The 12053-nt window shown below is 45.2% G+C and overlaps 2 protein-coding genes across 3 annotated transcripts; one reads left to right on the top strand and one right to left on the bottom strand.

The window, feature by feature from the left end:
• Nucleotides 1-374: 374 nt before the first annotated feature.
• Nucleotides 375-4475, bottom strand: phb (prohibitin). Its single transcript, XM_071909268.2, has 7 exons — nucleotides 4377-4475; nucleotides 3705-3807; nucleotides 2542-2703; nucleotides 1997-2139; nucleotides 1782-1898; nucleotides 1591-1686; nucleotides 375-1427 (listed from the first exon to the last, which is right to left on the bottom strand). Exons 1-7 carry the CDS (start codon nucleotides 4428-4430, stop codon nucleotides 1215-1217), a joined length of 888 nt encoding a protein of 295 aa, XP_071765369.1. The 5' UTR covers nucleotides 4431-4475; the 3' UTR covers nucleotides 375-1214.
• A 442-nt stretch (nucleotides 4476-4917) lies between these two features.
• On the top strand, nucleotides 4918-10571 carry LOC139919513 (uncharacterized). Of its 2 annotated transcripts, none has more exons than XM_071909306.2 (6): nucleotides 4918-5003; nucleotides 5971-6154; nucleotides 6557-6660; nucleotides 6766-9531; nucleotides 9705-9913; nucleotides 10018-10571. In XM_071909306.2, the coding sequence occupies exons 2-6, from the start codon at nucleotides 5971-5973 to the stop codon at nucleotides 10109-10111; spliced, it is 3357 nt and encodes a 1118-aa protein (XP_071765407.2). In that variant the 5' UTR covers nucleotides 4918-5003; the 3' UTR covers nucleotides 10112-10571. The 2 variants fall into 2 exon arrangements, with proteins under 2 accessions (XP_071765407.2, XP_071765408.2); XM_071909307.2 differs by having other exon boundaries at nucleotides 4936-5003; nucleotides 5968-6154.
• Nucleotides 10572-12053: the final 1482 nt, after the last annotated feature.

The raw sequence follows: 12053 nt of genomic DNA, 5'->3' as shown, positions 1-12053 counted from the left end.
AACTTGACTCAATACAATGAGACACAATACAGATTTAAAAGAAACACTTATCAGTTGCACAGTTTACCACTATTTCATACCACCATAACTTTCTCACAACAAAACATAGGAATAACTTCCAATGAATCATCAGTCATTGATAAAACATATCAGTGAGAGATCAACTACTTCATCCATTTTTGTAACAACATCATGGCGTAATTGTTACGGATGAAACAATGAACAGTGGAACCGATTGCTTCACTATTAATTTTGTATCAAAAAGGCAATGACAGTTATAGAGCACCCTCCTGTGGTGACAACTAACTATGATGACGCACAGCAGAAAATACATCCACCTCAAAGGCCTTAGAGAACAAGCGTAATCACTGGGATGTAGAAAGACAATTTTATTGTTATTGTTAAATTGAGCCATTTTGTAACACGGGGCTTACATATCCTCCTCACAAAGTAAAGACACAGCGACAACTGTCAAGACTGAAGGACCATCCTCTACTATCTGACAGGCACGTTTTATTCCACTTGATAATGGGGGCACGTTACTGATGATGATCCTTTGCTAGAAACCAGACATATTCCAAGAAAGTTAAACCCTCCATCTAGCAAGAGAACTTCAGTCAAATTAATAAACCACCTCTAGCCAATTACATCTGAATGCAAAGGAGAGCCAGCTATATCCATTGTTCATAGAGATTTGAACATACTTACACAACTGGATGAAACTCTGTCCAGCAAAACAATAACTGTCTAATGGCATTTGTCATTACATCAATGATTTATCATGTTATTTTTTGTGGAACCCAAAATCTGCTTCCCTAGATATAGAATCGCTATCTCTTTTCCATTCCACATAATCACATGCAGTGCTTTGAAACTGCAACAATGCAGCAAAGACGAATCTTAAGAGAATTTACTGCATTGCCAATTCTGTTTCAACACCAAGTACTATATGTAGGTTACCATAGATGGAGCAATTAACTCCCTCCACTCCTCCACACAAACAGGAAAGGACTCTATAGCCTTATCCATCATGGACCTCCTCTCACTCCCTCTCCCATGCTGCCGTTATCAGCAGTGCCTAGTCCATAGTTGGTTGGAGAAAGAGTGGGAGGAGTGAAGCTGGAAGAGTCCTTATTGAATCCTAGCCACCCCTTCTATAGCCCATGTCGTGGCTGGTGACAAAGAGAGGGGGTGGATAGGGGCGTGTGATGCCATCACTGGGGTAACTGGAGCAACGTGCCCTGGCCTGAGGGCAGGTAAGTGACATTGCGGGAGCGGGATAGCTGGAAAGCGATGTCCTCCGCTGCCTCCAGCTTACGCAGCTCTACCAGACCGTCTCCAGCCTCCATCAGGGAGTTGGCGATGAGCAAGGCGGCCTGAGAGTCTCCCTCTGCTGAGATGATGGCTGCCTGCTTCTGCTGCTCCGCCTGGAAGGACGAAAAAAGACCTGGTGAGCTACTTTCATTCACAATAACTATGTTACAACCTCCCAACATTTCCCCCCCAGGGTCTGTATACTGTCTTTACAACTGCACAAGTGTTATGGAGATAACAACTGGTGGCTACTTCTGTGTCAAACACAAACATTACCTTTTCTACCACGAAACGGGCCCTCTCAGCCTCCTGCTGGGCCACCTGCTTCATCTCAACAGCTTCTGTGAATTCCTTGCCGAAGGTCAAGTGTGTCTATTGGAAAAACACGATAAAAGGTTTCCTCGTTAAAACCCCATAGAAAAGATAATACAGACAGCGTAAAGGCAATTTTACCAGCGCAGTCATACCAGTGAAACGTCATCCAAGATGAGGCCGAAGGTGGATGCTCTTTCTGTCAGGTCCTCACTGACCTGCCGAGACACCAGCTCTCTCTGGGTGATGAGCTCACCGGCATCAAACCTAGCCTGTGACACACACACAATCAGGAATAGTTTATACAGCTCGCTAAACAAAACCGGTTCGGCCTGTTTATGTAGAATCCTTCTTTTTGTCTGATACGCACCACTACAGCCTTCAGGACCTCTGTGGTGATAGATGGTAGCACCCTCTCGTCGTAGTCCTCTCCGATACTGGTGAAGATGCGGGGGAGTTGGCCGGTCACCGGCCGGAAGAGGATACGCAGTGTGATGTTTACATTCTGCAGATCTGTAGGGTAGATGGTTCAAAGATAAAGAGCTCAGACTGTGCAAGTGCAAAGTTAATAGATAAACAGAGAGTTGGGGCTGTGGCAGAAATTAACACACAAGTAGGATGCACACCACTCATAGAGTTCCATCCAAACTTTAATTTCAAGATTGTTTGTGGACATCTCTTATTGTTGTTGTTAAGTTAGGATGTTAACCATGACAACTTTCATGCATTTGCCTAAAGAAACTGATAACACAGCAAGCAGTTGCAGTTTAGTTGTAGCCTAGAAGAACCCATTTAGCCCATGTGCATCTAAGGGAAATCACAGAAGGGGGAGCTTAATGAAAAAGGTTTGTGGGAGAGACCGTATGTGTATGAGCAAAACAAAGATGACAGGACAGCTATTGCTCATTGATGTACCTTTGCTGCCTGTGATGACAGGCACATTGCGTGGACGGGAACGGCAGTCAAAGATGATAGGCTTCTGGACCCAGGGAATGAGGAAGTGGGTGCCCTCACCAACGACGGCGTCTTGCACTCCTCGGAATCGGTCAAATATGACCGCCCGATGCCCTGCGTCAACTGTGGCAGAAAGGATAGTTAGACTCTCTGTCAAAAGGTCAGAGTATACAGCATGCAGCTTCCTTTTATGGTTGAAAGCTACACCTGTCATAAATCTTTTAACCAGTACCCTGGCTTAACATTTCTTCAGGTATCTGCAAAGTAAAAAATTTAAAGGATAACTATGTTTTTTTTCCAACCTGGGTCAAACCCAAAAAGCAATTAAAACTCCCTTTCATCACAACACTCAAACTCCAGTTACACGTCTTTAAATTGCTGTGACTGAACAATTACCACAACACGCAAGTTATAATATAATATAATATCTGACACTTTTCAGCATTGCTTAGACGCCCACATACAAAAATAATTTCTATTTATGAATCTAGAATCAATCAGCAGCAAATATCACTTTTCGTAAGTGAAGTTGACTGTATTAGTGTGAATATAGCTGATGATTTTTATTTTTATTACCTTGGACTGCCAACATCAGTGTGGCAGTGCTATGTTTACTACTTATGTTTCCACACTTGTTAAATTCACAACGCCAAGTGGGAGATATCAGAGCCCGCAAAAAATTCCCACATATCCTACTTATAATTAACACTAGGAGATTGACATGAATGCTTTATCCCAGTTTGCAATTTGTATTTATGGTTAAGTCGGATGTGACATGGACGCAACATCAGAGTACTTTAATGTTGTACTTGCTAACAACAAATCTCGTGCCTCAATATACTTTCAGCCCATTGATCGTGGATTATTGGAAAATCTGATTTAAGCAGGTCTCACTGCAGTGTGGAAATGACATGTTGTTGGTGCTTTTGAGCTCAACTATTTGTTTCCCTTGACCCTGTTAGACTGTAATAGAGAGCAGCACTCCCTGCAAATTCAGAGGTACCCTAAGCTCTACAGTGAGGTAATTGGTCAAATTGATCAGAGTCAATTGGCAAAATCTAGCAAAATAACCAGAAATATCTTTTAAGAAGGTAATGCAAGTCTCAGAAGTGATCAGCACTCACCATTGAAAAGGGCAGAGTTCACAACACCTCCACCAACGGCTAGGGCCAGACCCAACTTCCCAATGGACTCAAACAGTTTGGCCATGATAGCAATCCAGTGACACTGAAAATGATGCAAGAGGTTGAAAGCTTGATTATACATCACTACTCTCTTAAAATAAACTCCAGACCATTTGCTCTTGCTGAACAATTTGAGCTTGTGTGACAAATACAAGCAAGGTTACAGTTTCTCTGTCAAGTAACAGTTTGGCTTTGGCCTTGGGCTGAGTAATGCCAAGGCTGAGGATGCTAGCTAACGTTAGCTCGCCGGCTAGGTGTAAGCTAGCTAGCTACTAAGCTGAGCTGGCCAAACCAGGTTCTAAGGCCTAGGGTTAACGAGATGTAAACGATATTTAAACCATTTCAGATATACTAAAACCATAGGATAGCTCATGTCATCTAGGTTCAACTAGTAAGCTGGTGCCTGCATGCATGTACCTTACGCTGCTCACGCAAATGCGACTTGCAAATTGGTCGCTCGTGTTAGCGTTATCCAACAGTTAATACGTAATGAATAACACATTCATTATGTTAATCTGCCTCATTCTCTGAGTAATGACATGTTATTTTACCAAATTATGGTTATTAAATATATTCAGTGATACTACGAGCACACCTTTTATCAGAACTCACCTCAGTCAGATGTCTGTGACCTCCACCGGACACGACGTAGGGACCAGAACACATGAAATATCTCGTCTAGAGCGCATGCGTATCGCTGGTAACAACGTCCTCTCCGATTGGACAGCGGATGGTGGCCTCGGGATTATGCCTGGCATCCATTGGTGATCGAGAAATATCACAGAGCATTCTGGTAATTGTAGTTAAAGGAGCCACTCTGTTGAGAAAATGCACGCACTTGGTGGTTAAAGAGATACATTTGACTCTGACGGAGAAACTCTGTTCACAAGTAGGTGTTTCTAATCAAGCACTTTATTTGATTAGAGGCTGCAGGGTAGTTTAACTTTTAGCATTTTGGTGCCATGTTTATCGTCTTGCGTCTTGATTACCTTATCAATACAACGCAAGGGACTTTGGTATACAATGCCAATTAAGGGACACACACACACACACACACACACACACACACACACACACGCACGCACACACGCACACACACACACAGTATGACAGCACTTGGTCGCCCCCTGGCGCGGAAACTACAAACCACACAATCATTTTGTAGTTTCACTTTTCTTCCATGTCTTGTGTTTCGAGTGCGACGGTCTTTGAAAGAAAGGGCAGTGAAAGATTTGCACGGTAAGATTATCAGAAAAGAAATAAATATATATAAAAAAGATGATACCGTTGAGATAACGTTAATTGTTAATTCCTTTCGCGCTTAGAAACAAGCCCAGATCCGGCGATAGTGCAGATTGGCAGTTTAGATGGGTCTGATTTTTGCACTTCCTTGAAGCTCCACTCTGCGATGTGGCTTTCATTTTCGCTGTTATTGACATCCTGCATGAGTAAACTTTCACATTTTGCGTACATCTAGGACGGATGAATTAGTCCAGAAATGTCACCACTGAATAACTGGTGGACGAGTACAATTACAAATGCCAAATATGCACGAAAAGCACATCGTCCAACTATTATATAAATTCTAAATTCTTTTGCAGCCAGTCGCCAGATATGAGGAAGGGGCGTTAACTATTTCTGTACATGAAAATACATATTTACATCAACACAGGGTGATTTGCACTACAAAAGGGGGCAACGGGTTTTATTATGAAAATACGGAATCACAGCAAATATCTCAACATAATCATGACTATGATTTAGCCTTATTTTAAGAAGCAGGTAGAGACTAGTTGGAGAAGACACTTTAATAAAAGTAAGATATAAGTTTATTCTCCATGTTTAGGCTTGCAATTTAAAAATAATAATAAACAGTAGTGTCATTGGTGATGGCAGCTGACATGGAAGTTTTTTGAGTATGTTGATGTAGTGTCCTAGCAACCCCCAACAGAGGGTGTTATGTTATAAAATATGTGCATAACCCTTCATATTTGATTGACCTGATAGGCCTGTTGAATGTATGCGTATGTAAACAAACAGTTGCATTAAGAAGCGCTGTGTTTTGGCTTGTAGTCATCATCATGTTGCTGTTCGCTCCGTCACCGCAGAATCCAGACATTTCTGTGCTGCTGTCAGTGAAAGTCATGCAGCCACTCTGATTTTCTCCAGCACTCCTTTACAGCGGTGACTGTGTTTCTCCCAGCAGATGGCAGAGCAGGGCCGGACAGTGAGGGTGAGCGGCTTGCCCACAGACATTGAGGATGACAGGCTGACAGACAAGCTATATATCCACTTCCTCAGGGCCCGGCATGGGGGAGGGGAGATAGCCTCTGTCACCATCGTCAAGACAACGCCCGGCTCTGCCCTCATCACCTTTGAGGACTGTGGAGGTCAGTAAGATCAGGGTGTGCGTGTGTCTGTGCATTACTTATACAGGGAGGGGGAGTTTTCTGAATACTTAATCAATTGATTTTATACATGAGACATGTTGTTGAGAAGACACACTTGTGATTCAAAGACTTTTTGTAAAATAATGCCTGTGCAATTAGTAACATTCTCTTATAACGAGGCCCAGAACACATCTTGATTTATTTCCAAGACCCCAAAATGTAGTTGCAATCATTTGCAAAGTAGTATGTGTAAGGTATTGTTCTGTATTGCCTGTCACCAGTGATTTGCACTGAGCTGGAAAGTTGGCATGCATGTCAATGGAGAGGCTAGTGGTAAAAGTGCTTAGTCAGGATGCTTCACAGACTGAGATTGATTTCCCTCTGGTGACCCCACTCACACAGTGGCACAGAGAGTTATTCAACATGGCCGACACACCCTGAGAGTGGATGGGAAGAAGTATGAACTAACCTTAACTGAGCATCGCAAAAGTCTGGAACCAGATAAGGTATAGATAACCAAAATATTGTGGAAAAAATGACAGAAATTGTTCTTGGAATACTGAATATCAAATCACTGAATGTTTTATTTCTCTCCTCTTCCCTCATCATAGGTTATCTTGAGCATGTCAGTAACTGTCGACTACAGCCAGCTTCCTCTGGGACGAGCAGCAGTGACAAGCCTTCATAAGAGTCACCCTGATGTTCAGATAAACTATAATACTCCCGAGGAACTGTGCACACTGAGGGGCGCCTACTCCCACGTCCAGGCTGCCTTGGCACAGCTGCTCGGGCGTCCTGGAGGTCCGGGATCAGCAGAACACAAAGACACGAGTCACCCTGCCTCCAGCGGCTCCAGGGCCGCCCATACAGTGCAGAGGCCTCACACCCAGGGCTCAGTAGATCAGGGCAGGAGAGCTAATGGGCAGAGAGAACATACAGAGCAAGGTCACACTGCCAGGCCTTCTGGTGACTGCAGCTCGAGCCCGCATGGAGACCTGACACCCGAGGGTCACGGTTGGGAAGACACAGGCCAGACGAAGGGTGGGGCTGTGGCTCTGCAGCTTCCTGGGGATCCCACCACGGCCGAGGAGGACTTCTCACTCATTATGGATGCAGACATGTTCCAGTATTTGCAGAAACACGTTGGGGAGGAGTACCAGCATATCCTCAGGCAGTATGGTGTTGAGGTGGTGGATGTGACAGCTCAGGGCGTGACCACGCTGTTTCTGCAGAGCGCAGCAGGGGTGGGGGAGGTTGGTCGTGAGCAGGAGCGCCTGAGGTCGGCAAGCGGGGAAATAAGTAGGCTTTACCAGGAGAATGAGGCCAAGATCCGTCGAGCTCAGCTATCCAAGAGTATCCTCACCCCCAGAGGAGGCCTGCCAAGGGCCATGGAGAACTTGGGTGTCAGACTCCCCAAGCTCCTTCTGAGTGAAGATGACCGAAACGTCTACATCATTGGGAGCAGTAGTGACGTGTCTGAGGCCAAGCAGTTTCTTCTCCTGGGCCGCGGTAGAGTGAGTGGTAATGGAGAGGATGTGGCCAGTCTTCTTAGATCTCCTTCATTTGACTCAGATTTATCAAATCCAGCTGAGGAGGAGAGAGTCGCCCTCGCCAGGTCCTCCACAGCAGGGACAGATAAGATGCTGAGTTTAGACGAGGAGGAGAGGAGAGCTGACGCAGCCAGAAGGTATAAACTAGCTGCTCGGTTTAAAGACTCAGGGTTGGGTGGGTTAGGGACTCGATCAGGCGACTTCGCCTTACCAGGGGTCTCATCTCCCAGTAGAAGAACAGGCCTCGGTCCTATGTTGGGGCATGACGTACTGTCAGAAACAGCAGGGTTTGCCGGTGGGAGACTCTCCAGAGCAGTAGCTCAAAACACTGGAGATGACATTTTGTTTAAAACCTCTGTGAGCTCAGAATTAGTGGGTACTCGGCATAAGTTTACAACAGCCTCCCTCAGCACAACTCAGACCGATCTGTCAGGGAGCACTGCATTCCCACCTGCTGGGTCTGGGTCCAGCTTGAAGCGATCCAGTAGTTTCTCAGGTACGTCCCGGCCTAAGGCTCAGGTTTTGGGTCAAAAGGTACAAGAGGACTCTGGGACGTCCACATCCAGAGTCAGGGGCAGGTCATCTAGCTTCCGAACAGGGAGGGAAAAGCGGGAAGTCTATAGTGCAGAGATTAAATTGTCCATCGTGATGTGGCAGTACATAAAGCAGGCCTTCAGAACTCGGCTGGAAGACTTGACCTCTGATCTGCAGATGAAAGAGAGCCACTTAGAAGCTAGCCGGGATCTGACTGTCATCTTAACAGGGCTGGACTTGTCCACAGTCACCTCTTGTCAGCTAGGTTTACAGAAGCTGGTTGACATGGTTGCCGCAGATTTCTGTGTGCAGGAGCTGCGTTTGTCAGTGCTGGGTGTGGCTGACCCAGCAGATGAAACTTTAGAGGTGTGCTGTGCTGAGGTGCGGAGCCGGTTCAAGAAAGTTTCCATCCAGACATTGAAGGAGAGCTTATTTCTTCTTGGCCCAAAACAGTTGTGTTCTCAGGTGGGTGCTGCACTGAGAGAGGTGTTTTCTGGAGCACCAGTCCAGATTCCTGGACAGCAGGACTTCTCCGGCCCCTCTACCTCCACGTGGAATCAGTCTATCCCTTTACGGGGGAACGAGGACCAAAATACCACGCTGCACCATAACAGTAACCCTCCGCAGGAGCTAGAGGACCGAACAGGCGGAGATGACGGGACTGGTAGCGGCCAGGAAAGGAAATCAATCCAAAGAGGTGACTCTAGTGAGACACAGAGGAACGGTGAGGCAGAGCTTGTGAATGGATCTGCTAGCCAACCATTAGTAAGGAAAGACCCTGTCATGAAGGAGAAAGTGAGAAGGCCAGGCACAGTGCAGGTAGACGGACAGAAGACTGACGCATCTATCAGCCATTCTGCTAAAGGAAGCGACAGAAGTGTGAGACGTGTGAATGGTATCGGGTCGGCAGCAGTATATACCGATCAAGACATGGCCACTCTCCAAAAAGAGAGCAAAATACATTCCAGGGTGACCCAGAGGGATGATAGGCAGCAAGATCCGGAGATCCAGGACAACCCAGGGGGGTCCAGGTCAATTCAAAGAGGCCTGGGAGGCATCTGTGTGTGTGGGGAGAGCGGGGCGTCGGTGAAGAGGATGGAGTGTGGGGTGACCTTGTGCTCAAAGTGCCTGGCCAAAGTGCACGTCCACTGCAGGGTTTGTCCTAAGACCGAGCTGATGCCCCAGGGCATCCAGGGCAACATGAGCTATTCTGAGCTGCCCATCAGCCTGCTGGGTCACAGCAAGGACTCCACCGTCAAGATCACTTACTGTATCCCTGATGGCATCCAAGGGGTGAGGGGCTTTAAATCTCACTGATAACCAATGTATTAAATTACACCGCAATCATGTAGATTGATGACGGGACTGTGCTATTAAAGCCAGCTCATGTAAAATTATCTTTTAATTGCATGGCATTACCTAGAGACAACGTTAAAGACTGTGTTCTTTGCTTTGTATCGTACCAGGAGGGTCACCCTTCTCCTGGGTTGCCATTTCGAGGAGGAGTGTTTGATGCCTTCCTTCCTCTCTGTGAGAAGACGAAGAAGCTGCTGCCCAGGCTGGAGAAAGCCTTCAGGCTGGGACTCACCTTCACTGTGACCGGTAAAGACGCAGGGGCGAGGGTCACCTGGGACTGCATCCCACACAAGACCAGCCTACAGGGCGGCAGATCAGGGTGAGCGAGGCCACCGGGCATGTCTAACGGAGCTGCAGAATTAAAGGTCAGAGACACTAGTCCATGTATCTTGAGCTGAACAGTCTTCTTTTTGTCTCTCTCAGGAACGGTTACCCAGATTCCGGTTACTTGACTCGCTTGTCTGCGGTCTTGGCCTCCCATGGGATTGAGGAGACACCAGCCAAGTCTCAAGATTAAAAAAACAGCTGAGCGTGAGTTTTTATCTAGTTTTATATCTTTTTCTCATGTGTATATATCATTATCGTGAGGTGAAAACCTTGTATCTCCCAAACGTCAACTTTTCAGGAACTAGGAAAAAACGCCTTGTTTTCAGAATGACCACCATGCATTTTTGAGTTTATCCGATGGGTTTGAATTTTCTCAACCCATAGAGGAACCATGCGATCCTTCAGCTGAAGTTAAAACATGAAAATTACCAAAATTGGAGTTATGAGGTTTTCACACAACAGCAGCGATATGGCAATGTCATTTGCACTGTATTTGTATGTTGATTAAAGGGCCAGAGGTGTTTTGCTCTGTTTTAGCAGGTTCATGATGGCTGATGATGTTATGTATGTAAAACACTGAAATGTACAGTTCTGAAAAGATAATAGCAGTAGGGTTTTTTTTCCTACCAAGCTTAATTTTATTGGAGTTAGGATTGCCATTGCAGCTTTTTTTAAATTTTTAAATTTTATAACTTGCCTTGCACTTGCCTCTTTTAAAATGATTTGCACTGTTTGATTTTTGACTTTTCAAGTTTGCCTAGAAGTGACAAATGTATCTGTGACAAATTTAATCTGAAGCTAACATTGTTTGATCAGCCACCATAGTCTTCATTATTGCTCATTACATTCCTGAACATAATTAGTATTCCACTTTATGTGAGCGCCGCTGTGTAAAAGTGTCTTTTATATGGTACAGTATTTTATACATGTATATTTTGTACTCTCCTGTCTTGTTTTGAGGATGATCTACTGTAGAAAGAAATGGGAAAATATTTGTAGGATATGGGGGAAGTAAAAATTGATTATTTTTGTAAGAAACATTCTATTCTGTTCTATTCATGTGTTTTCTCTGAGGTCAGAACGGCTACAGAAATAAAAAAGCACATCTCCTCTGACTTTTTTTTTGTTATGCTTTTTTATTAGTCCTGGAAAACATGTAAGGCATATGGTAACATTACACACTGAAGCGTTACAAGCTCTAGAGGCCATGTGGACAACATGGCACCACGCAGTAAACCCAGAGTCAAGCACAGAAGCAGCATCAATTCAAAGGGTTTAAAAAACAAAGTGGAGACGAGAAGAGTGTTTGCAACAGGGAAAAACAACACGGGGAAGGAGAGAGTCGAGGAGGAGAACTAGCTTACAAATCAACCTGTTGGGGTATGCCTTGTAGAAAATTACCAGTGGTGACTGAACTCTAACAGCAGGTGTATAGCAGGATGGATGTGAAATGTTTTTTGTTTTTTCTGAAGCATTCCCAGAGATCGGTTAATGTGTATCATGTATGTACCAGCTGAGCCTGACGGTGCCAGTGCTGAGGGTAAGGATATGGGGGTGGGTGGGGGGCAGTGGTTTGGCTGCAGTTGGCAACTTGATACGACTGGAAGGACATCCCCCCCCTCGCACCACACCACTACACGACCGCTAAACTAACATGAAAGAGACGCCGAGCTATACATACTACTACACATGCCTTATTTTTCTGGTCATCTAAACATGGATCCTAGTACTGTACATGAACAAGCCCAGGCGAGCGGCCCTCTTAGCATCTCTGCAATGTTGCGGTGATGTTGCTGCATTGCATAAGTTTTAAAGTGATTACTAAGGGACAGGCAGCTGCAGCCAGATGTGGTTGTTTTCTTTGAGGGAGGGGGGTGTGTTTGTGTTGTCTTGCAGTGGATGAGTGAGGACAGCGGCTCTGGATGTGGCAATAACCCTCCGTCAGAGCCCTCTCATTTTGACTTGAAATACTATAGCTTACATCAAACACTGATAGTGTGAAGGAGAAATGGGTGCGACAGTTTCTGCGGTGAATTTGAGTGAAGCACAGAATGATCTTGTGTTTGTTAATGGATGCAAAATTAAGTGGTTTCTTACATAAGGGAAACTGCTGTTTGGAATGACCTGTGAGA

The sequence above is a fragment of the Centroberyx gerrardi genome, chromosome 7 (assembly GCF_048128805.1).
Source record: "Centroberyx gerrardi isolate f3 chromosome 7, fCenGer3.hap1.cur.20231027, whole genome shotgun sequence".
NCBI lineage: Eukaryota > Metazoa > Chordata > Actinopteri > Beryciformes > Berycidae > Centroberyx > Centroberyx gerrardi.
The sequence above is the reverse complement of the archived record's forward strand: the minus strand, read 5'-3'. Positions and strand labels throughout refer to the sequence as shown.

Coding starts and splice junctions, on each gene's coding strand:
- phb (XM_071909268.2), bottom strand. CDS start 4,430: ATGTGTTCTGGTCCCTACGTCGTGTCCGGTGGAGGTCACAGACATCTG. Junction 2,704..3,704: donor GAACTCTGCCCTTTTCAATG/GTGAGTGCTGAT, acceptor TTTCTGCCACAG/TTGACGCAGGGCATCGGGCG. Junction 1,687..1,781: donor TCTTGGATGACGTTTCACTG/GTATGACTGCGC, acceptor TTTTTCCAATAG/ACACACTTGACCTTCGGCAA.
- LOC139919513 (XM_071909306.2), top strand. CDS start 5,971: ATGGCAGAGCAGGGCCGGACAGTGAGGGTGAGCGGCTTGCCCACAGAC. Junction 6,661..6,765: donor AAAGTCTGGAACCAGATAAG/GTATAGATAACC, acceptor CCCTCATCATAG/GTTATCTTGAGCATGTCAGT. Junction 9,914..10,017: donor CTACAGGGCGGCAGATCAGG/GTGAGCGAGGCC, acceptor TGTCTCTCTCAG/GAACGGTTACCCAGATTCCG.